This window comes from Pteropus medius, unplaced genomic scaffold (assembly GCF_902729225.1).
Source record: "Pteropus medius unplaced genomic scaffold, Ma_sr-lr_union100, whole genome shotgun sequence".
Lineage (NCBI taxonomy): Eukaryota > Metazoa > Chordata > Mammalia > Chiroptera > Pteropodidae > Pteropus > Pteropus medius.
In genome coordinates, this window is record NW_024345481.1 from 1,512,946 (window position 1) to 1,530,583 (window position 17,638).

Consider the following 17,638-nt stretch of genomic DNA (forward strand, 5'->3'; position numbering starts at 1 on the left):
GACTAACAGCAAAGAGACTCGAAGACTCCCCAGAGCTGAGGCCACACGAAGCTTTGACCCTGACCTGGCAGAGATGCGTGTGGACCTACCTGGTCTTGGCCCCATGACTTATTTCCCACGTTTATTTCTGGCACAGGCCTCTCCTTATCCTCTCTTTCGAAACAACAGGGGCTGTGATTTCGCTACCGCCCTGTCTGAGATGAGACTTCAGGAAGGATGCGTTTGTCCTTTTCAAGGCAAACAAAGGGCTAAGTTCAGTGACTAGCCGGACAGCTCCCTGCAACTTGGGTGGGGAAAGGGTCTCCAGACTTGCTCTTTGAAACCTCCCCTTTGTTTCTGTCTGGGGCCGGACAGAAAGGTCCCTGTGTTCCGTGCTGCTGGCTGAGGGATGGGCCGTATGCTCATGCTGGTGGGGAGAAGTCGTAGGGTCCCTCCATCTTCCTTCCTCATCCATCCACTGTGGCGTTTGGCCCTGTGACTCCATCTCTGTTTCCTTTCTAGGCATCTTGGGTCAGAGCTGGAGAGGTATGGAGACCTCAGTTCGATTTTACTTCTTGGGGGAGAAGAAAGCAGGGAGTCTGAGTTTCTCAAACTAAATCCTAAGTTTGGTAAGCCCCATGAGCAGGCTCTGTCCGTTCTTGGGGGAAGCCATCCGGGCATAGGGTGGTCTCGCAGGAAGAACGCATGGGACTTTGCCCCAAGTCTTACACTGAAATCGCTTTGTGCTTGGAGAAGTCATCAAACTTCTGCATCGATGCAGGCGAGGGGCGGGTCTGCCAGTCTCGGAGGCCCATCCTGGCTCTGTGTGTGCTGCTGGGGCCCACTGTTCCCCATCTTTCTGCCTACACACTTTTTCTAACGCCGTCTTTTGCTTGGCATGGTCTTTTGTCCTCATGAATCCAGAGAGGTGCTTAGAAGAAAACTAAATTTCAGAAGAATCCAAGTAGAATTAGCATTGATCTTTTATGGTCCTTCGGACAGTTATCAAAGTTAAAACTTCAATGGTTTATGAAGGTGAGGATGGTTAGATACCTTATTCCCATATCCGCTCTGGTCTTTTACTCTCTTTCCTTCTTTAGGAAGTTATGTAGAGCAGACCGAATGAGTATCTGATGAAAGCTATGAACCCTCAGAAAATTGCTCATATACACACGTAACAGTGGCCCACGATTCCAGGAGTTCGCTGACCTCATGATGCTTCACTGTGGATTGCCCCCAGCCCTTAGGATCTAGAAATTCTAGGTTCAAAATTCTGACTTTCAGTAAACATCTAAATAGTCTAGCTTCTGTCTTCACTTAATATTACTGATATTACAGAATCAATTGTCAAGTGCCTACAAAATGAAAAGCACCGTTTGTTTAGTCAAGTAGCATTTTGAACTTTATTTTTATCAAGCCTAATTGTTTGGGTGGGATTGGCCGTTAATGCTTTAAATAAATAACAACCCCTCTCTAAATGGCAAATAAATTATTAGGTCGCGACCGGAAGAGACAATATTGACGGTGGTGGTTAGACATCCCTAGATTCTTGAATACCGAATGCAACAGTACGTGCAGGTGTTTTAGCATTTTAAAAAGTTTTATTTTCTAGAATCAGTGAAAAAAAATGAGTTGGGGGCAGGGGCGTGAATTTAAAATTTGGTTGCAGACCAAAATGTTACAGTATTCGCTTTGGTAAAATAAACAGCTGTCCGACGGCCAGGACGGGAAGGTTTATACGCTCAGTTCAGAGGTGGTTCGAGTCGTGGTCTGAGGATACTGAGAATCGAACTTCACCTTGGCCACCATCACACCCGCAAGCGAGCTAAGGCTTTGTGGCTGCTCACCGCTTTCCTTCCTTTTGAAGAAATAGCAGCCACAAGTATGATCTCATTTTGTCTGGCCACTATTTGGGCACCATGAATCCTATCTGTTTTGTCTTTAATATTTACCAAGAATGGGGTCGGTGTAGTGTCCCACTGGTTTGTCCATTCGTTCATGAAAATCTCCTTCACAAAGGCGTTGGCAGGGTTAGCCACTGTCATGTGAAGTAGTCATGCTGGTGCCTTCTTTAAATATTGTGTATACTTAGAGATTGCAGTTCAATGAAAACTTTGTGCCGGATAAATGAAGATGTATGTTCTTCATTTATGCCTTTCGTTACTCATAGCACATTCTCACTTTTTAATAAGGCCCCAAACACAGAGTGTAGCCGCTTTCACTTTAAAAAAAAGTAAGTTCTGAGAAATAGCTCTGCGTCACTTGGCAATTTCCTCTCCAGTCTCAGCTCTGAGTAGATGCGTGTGCCACTCTGTGTTCGGGGCGAGGTGGCTGAGAGAGGAGAGGTCGTGGAGAGACTCTGCCTAGGAAGGTCATGGCGTGTTCGCCATCTCAGATCCCAGCTTCTCACTGCTGAGACTAAAGACTGGAGTGGCCGTTTTGTAAATCAGTCTCCTGCTCTTGATAACAGCATGAAGAACAGGGCAACAAAAAATACACCTGTCACTAATTTGGGAGACAGGAGAAAAACGCAGGTATGTGTAAGAGGCCGCCCCCACCCCACTCTCTCTTTTCTCCTTTTCATTCTTGTGTTTGTTGTCACCTCCTCCGGCCTCCTTGTGTTTGTTCAGCTTCCAGCAAGTTCCTCCTCCTCCTCGGTTCACCTTCCTTCACGCTGGCCGACTCTCCGCTGCCACCTGAATTCTCCCGTGGTTACAGACAACGTGTCAGACGAGGAAGCCCTTAGACGTGCAATTACTTAGAAAGTTCCGGCCTGACACTTGCACAGCCTGGGGTTTCGTTGTTCGCTGCTTACAAACCACAGTGTATAGCGTGGGTCACTGTTCTGCCTCTTAGGCTACTTTGAGCGGCCACTGGAATTCTCTAGGATCCATCCCTTCACCGTCTGTCCAGTCGCGAGGTAAAGGATAATCAGATGAGCAGACTGGCCCGGCCCCATCAGCCTGGTGACTCCAGGCATGAGGAAGGGACAGGGCGTGCGCTGCTGGCCTCTTGCTTGCCCGGCAAAGCCTTAAACATGGTGTTTTAGAGATGGGTTTCCAGGATGGACTGAACATCAGTAATCTCAGGCGAGATTTAAAAACAGTCTTCTGTGTCTGACACTTGAAAGGTTTTCAGTTACATTCTGTCACAGTTACCTTGTCTCTGACGGCTTCGGTCCGCCTTTCTGTGTCCCTTTTGTAGGTCATCAGCTGTCCATATCACCAGGGAGACATGGCTTTGGTGACTTTGTCTTTATTGATTTGTGTTTTCTAGAAGTTTGATTGAAATTGCCAAACCGTTTACTGAAAGTAATCGTTGGCCGAGCTTAAATTTGATGATTTCACTTGTACTATTTAGTCAGTGTGAGATTTTAGAGATTGGTTGGTGGTAAAGTCTCAGAGAAATGTGTACGAAGCACACGTTATTCCATATGAGATGATTCTTTTGAGACCTCGTCAATAAGAAGTAATCCAGAGTAATGTATCAGACTTGATTATCACATTGCTTAAATCTAGCAAAAAAATATATAAACAAATACTGTCAGGATATTAACAAAATAACTTAATGTTTTACATTTTTTAAAATTTTTTCTCCCTAAAGCTGTAGTTTTTTTTGAAACCAGATTCCAAGCATTGTTTTTAGCTGCATATTAGAACTGAAAATCAGTCCTTTTTAAGCATGAAGGGGATATGACAAATCGGAGTGCCTCAACCTTCTCTCCTGACCCCTGTACCATTCGTCATAAATGATTGCGGGGCATCCTTGACCCGCATCACCTAATGAAAGGGCAGTCAGTAGAAGTTGGTGTAATGGTTAAAGATGTCACAAAGGGACCGACCTCTGGAGGGAATAAAGAAAAGGGCCTTCTTCTTAAAGCGACAGTAGGGGCCACGCATGCTTGCCAGCTGGCCACGTTGGCTCACTGTGCATCCATGATGGCACCGCTTCTAAGTGGCAGCAAGAGACTGTGGATGGTGAAGTTTAAATGTTCAGGAAAGTTCCTTAAGAATTCATAATTCGCATCAAACTCAGGGCCAGGAAATGGCTCCCCACGTTCCCCAAACCAGCGCACATGCTCCTGTCTACCTGCCCCAGGTAGGGAAACCACAGCTCGGTTTCTTCCGGAGAATGTTAACAGAGCGGAGGCAGGTGCTGGCTGTTTTGTGGCTCCTTCCTCGGTGTCCGAGTGTTGCCGGCACCTTGGGTTGACTGTCATTGTCCCTACAGCCAGGTACAGTTGACTTTACATTTGGAGAGTGGGACATAGAAGAGAGAGAAGAGGATTCATCAGAAGGGTCTCATCCGCCTGCTGGGTGAAGTTGGAGAAGAAGGATGTTTGTCTCTGGACTCACTGTTGCCAGGGCAGACGGGAGGAGGGACAGTGGGATGGAGTGCTGGAGCCTCAGCCCTGAATCCTTAAACCCTTATTCGTTGAAAAGAATGGGATTCCATGTCCACGGCAGTTTTGAGGCAGTGAACTTAAAGAGTCATGCATGTGAAATGGCTTTGCAAACTGCAGGGGGCTCTGAGCAAGGATGCTGGCACGGCCCTTAGCGTGCACTGTGAATTTTGTATCCGTTATCTCATTTAAACCCATTTTCTCCATGACAACCCATTAAATAGATATCACTGGCCCCGTTTAGCGTGGGAAAATGAGATAGGAGAAGTTAACAGGCCAGCCAGTGATAGGTCTGGTGGTCAGACCCTGCTCTGTCAGATTCTAAAGCTACTTCTTGTCACGGTACCAGACTGCCCAGTAAGGAGAATGTGGCACCGATCGTAGGAAAAACGTGAAAAACCAAACAAATAACTATGTGTTTAAATATCAGAGACATGAAATACTTGTGTATTTACTCTCGAAATTGACTTAGGGGCAGAGCAGCAATATTTGTTAAGTTGAATGTAGAATGTTAGAAATCTGGACACAACTTTTTGGTTCTTTAGCTTTATTTACAAATTTGGTTAAGCTACATAAATGTGTTTTTGTTTTGTCTTATCCTTTAAAGAATCTATTTTATAGAGCCATTTAATGAAATGTCAGTAGTTGCTACTATCAAATCATTTGAAACCTCTAGCAGAAAAGTTCTTACAGCCAGGAACACCAGGTATTACTAGCTGATACTTGCATCTAAATAGTAATTAGTCTGATAACGTGAAGTGTAGTTTTTGTACTATGTGTAGTACAAAACGTTTTTGCCTTTGACTTATTTAGTAGATAAAATTTGTGTTTTAAAATCTGCCGCTATATAATAACCTTAAAATTCATATGGTACAAAAAATAGATACTGGTCTTTTTAAAAAACCACTTAAAGCTATATTTGGGGTACATTTAAGCAGAGGAGTGTTCCAGAAAACCACTTACATCGGAGTAGACGTGTTCTTCTCCTCCCGGAACTGGTCGGCTGGCTTCCTTCTGCCTCTTCTGTGTGGCAGCAGCTGAGTGTCCCCTCCGCGGGTACTATCTGCATACACTAGAGGGGTCTAGTTATACTGAATCCATAATTTTGTCAGTAATTCTTAGAGAAGATTTCTCCAGCATTTTATAGCCACTAACTAATCTGAGCATGCCTTTTCAATGTCGGGTTTCCCATTGGAGCTCCCTCCTTACATAATTACATTTATATAGAGTCCCGCCCCTCCCCCCCCAATCCCATCCTTTGAAGGGTAAAAATGTCTTTGGAAATGACCTTCTAATACTCTTGTTGCTTCTGTGTTATTTGCTATTTTTCCCACTCTTTTCGGTGGTGGGAGAAACATTACAAGAAAAACGTCACCTTTCAACAACGGTAAAGTAGTCTAAAAAAACAACTCTGGTGGTAGGTGTCATCATAGCGTCTAGCTTGTGGATTCCTCCAAACATATTTCCTGAGATAAAATTATATGGCAACAATATGTCGATAATGATCTCATAGAAAGACAGCTTGGACAGTGGTAGGGTGACAATCATTAAGAGCAATGAAGGGCAGACAGCAAGTTGACCGTATCAGTCTGCCCTTCATTGCTCTTCATTAATGAGCACCCCCCACGATCCCCAAACCCCACCAATAAGAGGAATCCAAGAGGACAGGGAGACCTAAGGCCTAGGTTCCAAAACAAGATAGACCAAGCCAACTAGATAGAGCCAGCAGGGGGCGCAACTCTACGACAGTCTGGAAGCTGATCTAAGATGCCTGAGGAATAGCATCAAGGAACTGGACCAGATGCCGCTGAATTATAGTTTTCTGAGCATCTCAAAACCGCTCTCAGAGCTGAGTGCTTGATCTGTAGCTGGAACCAGGTGTTGCCCTACTTTTTCTAGGTAAGGGAACCAGGAGCCCACGTGGGTTACCACGAGAAAGAAAACATACTTCTTCGGGAACCGTAGAAAGGGAGCATGCTCAGCAGGGGGACAGTCTGGGCGAGGGTAGCTGGGCAGAGATGTCTTGAGCAAAGCTGGACCCAGGCTGAACTGTTACCCCTGACTCTGCGGGATTCAGCTGCGCTGTCCTCGGTCTTCTGTTTACAGTGTAGACTTTACCTGCCCAGAAAATCGGTGGCTAACAGATTTGCCAAAGAATTTGATTATGATTGGTGTTATTACGTGTTTTCTCTTCGAACAAAGTGACAAATATAGGAAAAAATCTCAACCTTGTACCTTCTAACACTACGTAACACTTAATGACCTTTCCTACAAAAATGTCTCAATAGTATTATCTGTTGCCAAGAATAAAGTCAGAGACATAATAAAATGTTGAATAGAAATGTTTTTTGAGAAAACTGGCAGTAAACATGGAAACCGACCAGAATGATAGCGTTAAATGTTAAAAGGGGGACTTATTGTAAATACACGCGTTTAAATGAATTTATATAATTATCAGAACAAAAGTTGGCTAGAGAAAAATGGAAGAGAAAAACAGCTTAGACCTGTGGATGGAAAGTGGGTGGAGGATAGTGTTGGTAGATAAGAAAAGTCATAGTTAAGTATAAGTGTTTTCCAAAAAAAATCAAAAGATATTGGTTTAGAGACTTTTTTTAACTAGATAAACATAGTCATAATGAATGTTAAATGATATAATGACAGGAAAACATTTAAATATAGGTCTTAACGTCCCAAGGCACAGGAAAAGCAAACTGAATCATTCCATCCATTCTAAAGCAGCACAAAGTAAAAACTGTTAAGAAAATTTAAGTCGTTTTTCTGAGCCCTGGATCCTAGCCAGGTGAGCACGCAGGTGTTTCTGTTTTTTTTTTTGTTGGCACAATTGAGAGCATACTACATAAAAGGGTTTGTATCTTACGTGAATTAAGATTTCATTTGTAGTCTAGAAAAACATATAAACTTACATTTTGATTTACTCACTGAAAATTTCCAGGAAGAAAAAGTTGCATAGATTATTTCGAATTTTAATTGAGACTTCATTGTGAAAGAAGAATCCTTTTTTTTTTTGTTCTGGGTTCATCTCTTTATAGCAGAGTTTGGCAAACTTTTCCTGTAAAGGGCCAGACAGTAAATATTTTAGGTTCTGGCAACCGCTCAGCTCTGCGGTTGAGTGCGGGGGCAGCCGTGGACAGTCGGCCGATGAACGAGGTGGCCCAGTGCTAATAAAACTGTATTTGCAACAACAGATGGCAGCCCGACTTTGGCCCGTAGGCTGTAGTTTGCTGACCCTCGCTCTCAGGACCCACCTTTAACCCACCTGTTTGCTCCAGAGTCGTTAAAGTCTCTTTTATATCAGAGGTCGCACTGTTTTGTGTTTGGAAGTCAAGGAAACATTCTGGCTGGCGTGCATCTTCCTTGGTCTGCAGGTTTCACTGTATCCCAGAAGGAAGCCTGTCTTTCTTTTCTGGGTGAACGGTGGGAAAGAGGAAATGCAGTACTTAGCATGGGATGACTTAGGACGAGCTGTTTTGCGGAAGTTATGTAAGAATGACATTGAAACACCCGATATCTTATGTGAAAGAGACGCCTGGATGTGGAGAACGCTCCCTGTCCTAGTCCTTGAAATATCCTTGGCAGAGAGAGCAGAGCGTATCTTATTCCTTCCTGAATTCTGACCAAACTCTGGTTAAATAAGGAAACCGAGCAGAAGGCAGGCAGCAGGCCTGTTTCACACTGGCTGTGGATCGGCTGCTTCCTGCCCAGGGAGGAGACTGGTCTGGGAGACACAGAATCGCATGTCCCTCCCCCCAGACTCACGACTCTGACCTCCCTCCTCTCCTCGGGGTGTGGCACGGAGCCCTGAGCACTTACTACTCAGCACACACAGGCGCCCCGCAAAGGCCTCTGCCTTCGCAAAGGCTGCCCTCCCCGCAGACACCCCCATGGCCACTCCCTCTGTCCCTTGGCCTTTGCTCAAACTTCACCTTCTTCTCCGCCACCCCCTCCCCCGCTGCCGCGCACCCCGCCCTCCACACGCCTCCTCCCTGTTCAGTTTTCACCCAGAGCCCTTACTCTTCTGTCTGAGATACCGGGGGTCCACTTTCTGTCCTCTGTCCTTGTCGCCTCTCTGCCCTTCCTCCAGCTCCTATGACATTCTTGCATGAAGGTCAAGGTTTTCATCTTTTATGTGCAGTGATTCATCCCCAGCTCCTAGAACAGAGCCTGGCATAGAGGAGTCGCTCGATTAAGAAATGTTGAATAAACGAAGTTTGGTGTTTCTGGCCTTTCCTTCAGGGAACTCAGAGGAAATTTGTTCTTCTGCACTTCTCAAAACAACAACTTGGAAAACTAAACTTGTGCGTATTATAACTTTTACTGAGCACTGGCCTTATAGGTCCCTGGTGCTGTGCTAAGTATTTTTACAGGTTTTACCTCGTTGGCTCCTCTCGAAGACCCTATAAAGTAGGATCCCTGCTCTATAGGCGAGTAAACCGAGTCACCGGAGCAGTGGGTCAAGGCCACACAGCCAGTAATTGTCACGGCCAGGTAGTAACTCCGTGGCCTGTGTGCTTACATCTCCTGTTTTGGACAATGTAACCGTTTAAGAAAGCTTAGTCCAAAGCATGTGCCGAGGCCCCGGGTGGGGGCGTCTCACCCACATGGGGTACTGGAAGGGGGCGGAGCTCAGGGGACAGACAGGCTGCACAGGGCGTTGAATGCTGATCATATTTGAATTACTTGCTCAAAGCTGGTCTCGCAGCCCAGCTCAGGCACCGTGAGCAGATGGATTGGGTTGGTCTTGTTCATCGCCGTGTCCTCATACAAACAGAATGTTTATCAGGCCTCTTCTGCCTCAGATCATTTTTTTTTTTTTTAAGCAACAGGAAAGGGTTCCATTAAGTTAAAAAAAAAAAATTAAACCACTATAAAAAGAGGACATTCAGATAAGCTAAAAGATTAAAATGGAAGTAACTTGAAATGCAGTATTAACCACCGTGTTTATAGTTCCATTTTAAAAAATGTGTGTGTATACAGTGTATATACATAAACAGTTACTTTAGAAAATGCAGACCTACTTTCTTCCCTTTCCAGTAAATCATATCTTTTTTTGGTCAACAAACAGCAATCTCTCCCATAATTGGTAATTGCTGTATATGTTTCATTGCATTTTTGTGCCATCATTTATTTAGGTTAATCTTTACATTTCGATATAAAATAAGGAACTCTCATCTGACATAAGCTCATGTTTAATTTTATAATTTACATTTCCATTCTGCCTTTGGAAAGAGAACTGGTCCAGAAAATAAAGCTTATGAGCATTTCCTCATCCTTTTTGTATCATTTTAGTAAACATAAAAATTTCATGCCATTTCTGTAGAGTTTTCGATCCAGGGCTTGTATCACTGTAAAATGAATGGTTGTCCCCCAAATATAAAAACAATCATCTTGAATCTGTTTTTTAACTCCTCCCCCCACCCCCCACCCGATGCCCTGTGAAGGCGCCGAACACTAACGAGCCCCTCCCTCCCCCTCTGCTGAGACTCCCCGGCATAGGTGCGGCCTGGTTGCCCTCTATGCTCAGTCCGCAGCCCCACCAGGCGCCGGCGACCATGGACCAGAGGTCAGCCCTGGAATTCCGACCTGGCAGACACAGGCAGCACAGGCATCTGTGGTTGGCGGTGCATGACGTGGGCCCCCGTTCCATGTGGGTATCCGCTTCCCCTGGAATCCAGCCCATCATGCATCTGCCCATCCTGGGAAATCCTTCCTGGGAAATCCATGTAACCCTCCCTGCGCCTTCTGGATTCCCTCAGATGGCAGTATTTGGGGTATTATTAGATTATTTGGCGGTGGGGGGTGGGTAATGTTAGATTTTTCTTTAAGTTGGAGACTTTAATGACGTGCAAGGTGAATTGAGAAAAAGTCCTGTGTACAATTTTTAGTTAGTTTTTTATTACCAAGGGGAATTCTTCTGACTTCACTAATTTGCGAGGATACGGCAGCTGATGCCATTGCTGCACTCTGAGGCTGAGTGGTAGTGCACACTCCTCATGGTGAACTGGTAGGTTTGTAGTGCACAGTATGAGCACATACCATGCAGACGACTTCCTGGGGCTGGGCTGTCCTTGAAGACAGCTGGCCATTGGCCAGAGCCTACAGCTTGTTTTTGATCCGCTCCTCCCCCCTCCCCCACCAACCTACATTCTTTTCTAGGGACATGAGAAATGTGGTAGGAACCTAGTTCTTCTGTTTAGTATCCTGAATGGCGAAACTCTGTGGACGTTATCCAGACTTGGGTTTGGTCCATGTCAAGGTCAGTTTAGAGCTGGTTTGTCTGATGGAGAGAGAGGAGGCCGTGGGTGGCAGCTCCAGGTCTGCCAAATTGATCTCATGTTGTGATATGGCCAGTGACACACGGTATGAGGGGATCTTTCCTTTCAGGTCTGCTTGTTGACAAAGTCCGTTACTGATTTTTCCCCTGAGGTTATCTTTTTCCTCTAAACCAGAGATTCAAAAGCAGAGCACACCGCAAACGCTGTCATTTATCTGTAAGCGTTTCCCTATGAAGTGTTACCCAAATTACGTAGTACTTTTAAACCTTTTTTCATAGACTGGAAGTGGTTTTGGAGCCCAAGTAGTACAAACAGATGCCTTTGACAAAAGAGTTTTGCAGCACCTGGTGTCCTTAAGTGAGGACCTGGTCGCAAACTGAGCCAGGAAAGATGGGGCAGAGCCCGGCCACTGATGGGTACTCACAGGCATTTCATGGAGTAGCTACGAAATCTGTCATCGTCCTGAAATGGGTGATGCGATGTACTTAAGGGATTCTCTTTTTTAGGTTCCAAAACCCACAGGGAAATTGAAAAGCCTGAGGTAGCGAAGGTCCAGATGAGAGCAGAGTGAACATCACAGTTGCCATGTAGGAATGAAACCGCTTTTTACTAACGCAGCCGGGAGAAGGCTGGGCCCATGCCGTTCTGGCGAGAAGTATTGTGCTGAACCAAGGTTAGAAGGCTCACCTATGGGACTCAGACCGCGTTTAAAACAGAGGCTCTTACCTGAATTCCTCCGAAGAGAATCTGGGGCAAAGCGCTCATCATCCTGAGCAGTTTTCTCCTGAGCTACCTCGGAGAAATGGGGCCCCTTGAAAATAGACACCTTTCACCCCTAATATAAAGAAGCAGAAGGTGTCCTTATTCATATATATATATATATTAAAAAAAAAAACAAAATAAAAAATGACACTATTTTGATGTCCTTTTCCTTTCCTATTTTGTTGAGGTGTAGTTGACAAAAATTGTTTATATTTAAGATGCGCAATTTGGTGATCTGATGATCTGTATACCTTGTGAAATATTCACCACAATCAAGCTAATTAACATATCCATCACGTCACACGGCTACTTTGTTGCTGTTGTTGTAGTAAGAACACTTAAGATACTAATCTAGGGCTCCTGAGCTAGATGCTCCTCATCCAGAAATAAGATCACATCATTTTCAAACAGGATCGGCTTTAGAGTAACCTTATAAAAGTGAAAAAAATTTTTTGGTTAATATCACTGCTTTTCCATATGGCATAGTTTTAGGGAAAACTTTTAATTTTTAACATGAATTCCTAAGAAAACATTTGTGCTGTGCTCTCATATAAAAGGCGAGGCCCACGATGAACCCATAGATTTGGCACTGATCACTACAAACTGTAAAACACCAATCTGAAGTGTACATTTCAAGTTCTGGTGGTTTTTATTCTGCACAAGCGCACACCGTTAGGCCGCCTACCGGGTCCTCATGCTCTCAGCTCTGTGAACCTCTGTGAACCTCTGTCTATGGCCTTTAAGGCAGGACTTGTGAGGGGTGGGGTGGGGGTGGGGTTAGCGTCAGCCTAGTAGAAGGCAGAGTTGTCTGAGGATGTGGGCGAGCTGCGTTGGCCTGTGTAAGCAGAGGTGCCTCCAGAGGTGGGTGGCCACCCCTCTTGCCACCTGGAATAGATTTGGACTCTCCTGGAGCCCGGAGAGCCCTGACCCTGTGGTGGCCGAAGGCTGAGGAAGGAACAAGCCAGCTTTGCCCCCAAGTTCCGCCAGGTACGTGGCAGAGGTCAGCCCTGTGGAGAGCTAGAGAGAAGACGGGTCCTGTGCCATCAAGGTCCTGCCAATGCCTCCTTACCACACTCACCTGTCAAGTCTGGGCAAGGATTAAATGCTGGCAATTTCTGTGGGACCACGTCCCACCTGTGTCTGTCTGGCATAGAGCAGGTACTCAACAAATGTGAGTTCCCTTTTCTCCTTGACCCAAAAGGCAGTTTGAGGAGTTACTTGATGGGCTAGGCGATGCCGCTGCTTTTTCACCAGTAAGGAAACTGAAGACTCAGAAATGAGTCTTGCTCAGGAGCCCAGGAAGGGCTGGGGGCAGAGCCAGGACTAGAACCTGGGTCTTCTACATCTTGTCTTTGCTTTTCACTCCCATTGGCACATACACGCATCTGAAAACATCCCAACCAAAATAGTCACCATCCCTTGGAATTGCTTATCAGCTACACCCGAATTCCATCTTTATCAGTTGAATATTTATAACCATCACCATGGAGGAACTGAAATATAACCAACCATCTAAAAACACATTGACAGTTTCACCTTTTAGGGACCCTGTGTCCTTTTGATCCCACATAATGCTCGGGACCTTCCCGAGACCACAGCCCGCCAGTTCAGTGTGAGAAGGTGGTTCTGTAGCACTTAGCACTTCATCGTGGCCCTTCAAACGCACGTGAACATCTCAGCTAACATGCACTTTTCCAAGTTAGTTTTGCCAGAAGTGTCCTTAAAATTTTCCGAAAATGGCAAGATGGTTTATTTTTAAAACCTCGTTATTTTAACGCTGCATCGTTGGGTGCGATTTTTGACATTCCAGCAAAGGCAAAGCTGTGATCCCACCGGCTGCCATTTAACTTATGGCGCATTTTGTCAGATCTCATTTTATACAATATATGTGAGTTTAATATAGGTTCTGAATATACCTCTGGAGACTGTTTTTCAGGCTTGCAAAATTGTGTTGTCTGAGCTTGTGGTGCAAATAGCAGAATAGATTTCAAATCAGTGAGTTTTGGAGTTGGAGTGTCATTATCTTAGAGAGACTGTGTAGCTCAGTCAGTAGAGGGCAGGCCCGAGCACCAGGGTCACAGCTAAGATTCTGTCTGCTTCCTCCTGTCTGTCTCACGAGCTCAATCTCCACACCTTTTACGCGGCCATCCTTCAGTGCAGACCCTGGGGACAGGGTGATCTGGCTCCACTCCTGGGAAACCCGAGCAGAATGTCGGCCGTGCTGATGGATAGATGGGTAGTTTTCACGTGGGCCACGTGTTAGCATCACTTGAGGAGCTTTCGAGAAATACCCAGACCTGGGGCCCCGAAGATTCCGATTCAGTTGGTTCAGGCACGTGTATTTTTTTAGAGCTCTCGAACAAAGCCCGTGCGTGGCCGGGGCTGACATCCACTGGAAAGGAGGAGAACAGAATTTGAAGTGGGTTGTTACATTCCCCCGGGCTTCTTTATGACGCTCACTTCTGGAAGAGAAGGGCAGCCACCGTTTGGCGGCTCTGCCCTCTCTGGCTTTAGCTATATGTCATCGAGCTCCCAGAGCGTGACGGAACAGGGTCAGCGTGACTTCGGTAACGACTCAGAACTTCAGGTTGTTTTCAACACGATGAGACATGTCGATAGCTTGAGCTGCATTTTGATTGGCGCCTTACGAACCCCATCTGTTTTCTTATTCTTTGCAAGTTTATCTAGAATGAATGTCTTCAGACAGGCATTTCGAGAAATGTGCTTGTGTTCTCAGTTAAGGACAAAAACCAGTGGATAAAGAGTACGTCCAAGGGGAATCATTAGTACTCACACGTGCTTTGGACTGTTTGAGAAGGAAGGAAATCATATGTGTCTCTCTGTCTAGTTGGAGGCTCAGTACCTGTTTTATGGTTGATCTAACTTTGCACCACGATTAACATAAAAATAAAAGAGGAGCAGTTGTATTTCAAGAGCCCCACGGCCTGGGATTTCTCGCTGCAGACGTCCAGGGGGGCCTCACTTCCACCACCCTGAGCTGGGGCCTTTACGTTCCTGGGCTCGTTTTCCCTCTGTACCTTTGGCTCGTTCTGTGATCCCTCTTGGAACATGCTCCTTCTGCGATCCTGTCACAACCCACTTCTTCACCCCAGCCTTCCCAGATAGTCCGTTCCAAAGGGATGCTTCCGGTCATTAATGTGTGTTATTACACTCTTCCTTGGTCCCGCACGAGCTCGTGTTGGTTTCTGGTCTGCCCTGGCGAGTCCAATCGCCTCACGCGGGAGCTGGCTTCTGTTTCTTTGGAGACCGACCAGGCCCTCAATGGGGACCCGTCGAATTGATTTGAAAGACTAGCCCAGAAGATCAGCATTGAGTTTTACCGTTGAGTGTGTACATTTCCATCATTTGAAGGCACGGTATTGGGGGAGGGTAGGCCAGAGAGGGGGAGGGCGAGAGTGTCCTGTTTTCTCTTTGAGGCGCTTCAGTTTGTCAGGTGACAGCTTTTATAACAAGCACGCATCAGGCCGCCGAGGTCGACCAGCATGCTTGTGTAAGCTGTCTGTGTTCTGAAGTATCTAAGCAAAGAAAATGAATTAAATGAATATTAAGAGATGCGTCTGACATGTTCGGCTTTTTACTCTAGGCAGAGTGATAGAGATCAGGCATGAGGGCATTTAAACTGAAGAAAAGACAGTTTTAGTTGAGAGAGAGAAAGTTGCCAGAGGTGGTGGATAGATATTAGTCATTCGTATTGAGACTAAACTGCTTTGTTATTCAATAATTTCAGTGCCACGGAGGTGAGCTGAGCATTTACTGTGCACCAGCCACTGAGCCAGGCACTTGGCTGGCAACGACAACGAAAGACGTGGCCCCTGCCCTTGACAGTCTTACAGACTGGTGGGTGGTAAGATGGGCTGGAGCTTCTATGTGGGCGGAAAGAAAGGCAAATAAAAAGATGTCGTACGTGTGATCTGATGATGCTCCGAGCACTGAAAGCATGTAGCAAACGCGGTTGAGACTTCAAACCACCAGCCTAAGGCGGGAATATGCAAATGGGTTCTGCTCAAGAAGGCTTTGTCACGCTGGGCATCAGTCTGGCTGGGAACTTGCACTGAAGGCTCCGAGTCCCCAGACATTCCCGCTCCTTCTGGCCTCTTGATCCGTGATATTCTGTTCCCACTACCTGGAATGAGAATCCTCGCCTGCCCCACACCCCCCAGATCCGGCAATGTCTACTTACTGCTAAGGACCAGCTCAGGGCTCCCCTCTTCTGTGAAGGTTTCCCACAGAGCCCTTTCGTCCCTCTTCTCCCGTACTCACCAGGCTTTGCTATGCCATCCTCGCCCTGTCTGTGCCCCCGCTGGGCTCTGACCCCTTCAGGGTAGAGATCTTACCCCCATTTCCAGCACCTGCAGCAGCTCAAACTTTTTCACTCCTGACTCCGCTGCTTGGCGTGAGACCGCAGAGCTAAATGGTTAGATTTGAGGGTAGAACTCCACGTCCCCTGTGGCCAGGCCATCCTAAAGTTGCTGTGGTGCCACACCGTTCCCGAGTCACCCGGGGCTGTTTTGTGTGGGAGACTGAGCTTGAGGCCAGCCATCGAGGGGACAGAGCGGACCCAATGGGGCCATCTCTCATCGTGCTTTTAGAGAAGCCGGACCCTTGATTTTAAAGCGGCAGCAACATTATTGCAGAGGTACCTTTGTTGCCAAGGTAGCTTTCACTATGGTGCGCCTTATGCCTTATTCTCTAGTTTCAGTATCAAAGAAGCGCTTAAGATGATGAAAAAGCATCAGGTGTAAACACAGAAGGAGTATAAGGCCCTGTCTTTGCTGCCAGCATCTTAAATGACCAGAGTGGTTTGTGCTGGATGAAACCCTCTGCCCTAGACACATGCCCCTGCGAGATTCTCGAGAAGGCCGGACACAGACTGAGACACTGTTTGTGTCCTTGGCGGGCAGTGGATAATAATGGAGAGTGTCCTCTTGTCCACCCTCAGAGTGCTGAACAGATCGCTGCGCTGTGCAGGGGTTTTAACGACGCCCAGACCGACGGCATGGAAGGAGCGAGGGAGAGCCAGGACCCACCTCCGAGGCCGCTGGCCCGCCACCTCTCTGATGCAGATCGCCTCCGGAAAGTCATCCAGGAGCTGATGGACACGGAGAAGTCCTACGTGAAGGTAGCGGAAGATGCTGTGCGTCCTTCCTGCTCTGTCTTCCCGTCTCTGGTGGCCAGTTGTGTGTTGACGGGGGTCCCCACACTAGATCTGCCCGGGACCCTACCATGCATGAGGTGGACACACTCGCTCCTTGAAGAAATGAGTTGCTGCAGAGAAGACAGGGAAGGGCGAGAGGGTGGGAATGTTTAGGGGACTCGGAGAAAATTAATTCTCGGCTCATTTTGTTGCCAAGGTAGCTTTCACTATGGAAACAGATGTTCTAGTTTGTCATTTGCAATCTGTGGGAAGGGCATCTGTGCTGGTTAAGTAAAAGGGGGACAGAGATTACTTTTAGGTGATGAGGAACCGGGGAACAACTTGTTGATAGTGACTGCTGATCGGGCCCCCACCCCTGCCTGATGCTGGTCACTGCAGGACAGAGCCCCACGGTTGTCGTGCTCCCATCACATGGACGTGGCCACACATTCACGAAGGGGCAGTTGTGGAGCATCTTTAACACCCGAAGAATTCACTCATTTAACTCAGAAGCTCCCAGTTAGCGGGAAGAGAAGCAGTTTATAAGAATATGGGAGCCTGGGAAGACAGAGTTCTTCCGCTTTAAGTACGTGCCAAAGCTTCGGAACGATTTTAAGCTCACTTCACTGGCCGATTGCTGGGAGCAGCGTGGCACAGGGCAGTGGGCCGAGGGTCCAGGCCTGGCTTTGCCTCGGTCTGCCGGCACAGCCTGGGGCGGTCCCCGCCACCTCCCTCTCTGGGGTCTGAGCCAGGCGTGCCACTGTGGCAGCTCTAACATGCCAGGTCCATGAATTAAGCATCGGCGCGCGCACACACAGGCGGCTACCACCTTTCTCCACGAGACAGATCTGAGCTGCCCCTTTCATTAATGTCACCGTCATTTCGTCTGGGCTTTACCAAAGGCCTTATTCACAGCCAGCCCAGGAGAACTACCCACAGTCCGTCCCTTTGGTCCCATAGGAGAGAAAGAAAAGCTATAGAGATAACAACTTAATTTCATTTCCCATCACATCTCGTCCTGCATCTAACGTGGGGAGATGAAGTGAA

The 17,638-nt window shown here is 46.7% G+C and overlaps 1 protein-coding gene and 1 long non-coding RNA gene across 8 annotated transcripts in view; one reads left to right on the plus strand and one right to left on the minus strand.

The window, feature by feature from the left end:
• The window catches only part of TIAM2 (TIAM Rac1 associated GEF 2), a 200,736-nt gene that overhangs the window by 168,913 nt on the left and 14,185 nt on the right, over positions 1–17,638 (plus strand). For 6 of the 7 annotated variants that reach the window (XM_039873856.1, XM_039873857.1, XM_039873862.1 and 3 more), the window contains one exon: positions 16,397–16,576. In XM_039873856.1, the coding sequence (XP_039729790.1) occupies positions 16,397–16,576 (180 nt within the window). Of the gene's footprint in view, positions 1–2,367; positions 2,514–16,396; positions 16,577–17,638 lie in introns of those variants that run through there. The other variant, XM_039873860.1, reaches the window with a different exon arrangement.
• Positions 7,398–7,921, minus strand: LOC120611406 (uncharacterized). Its single transcript, XR_005655165.1, has 2 exons — positions 7,659–7,921; positions 7,398–7,451 (listed from the first exon to the last, which is right to left on the minus strand). It is a non-coding gene; the product is annotated as an uncharacterized LOC120611406 (long non-coding RNA).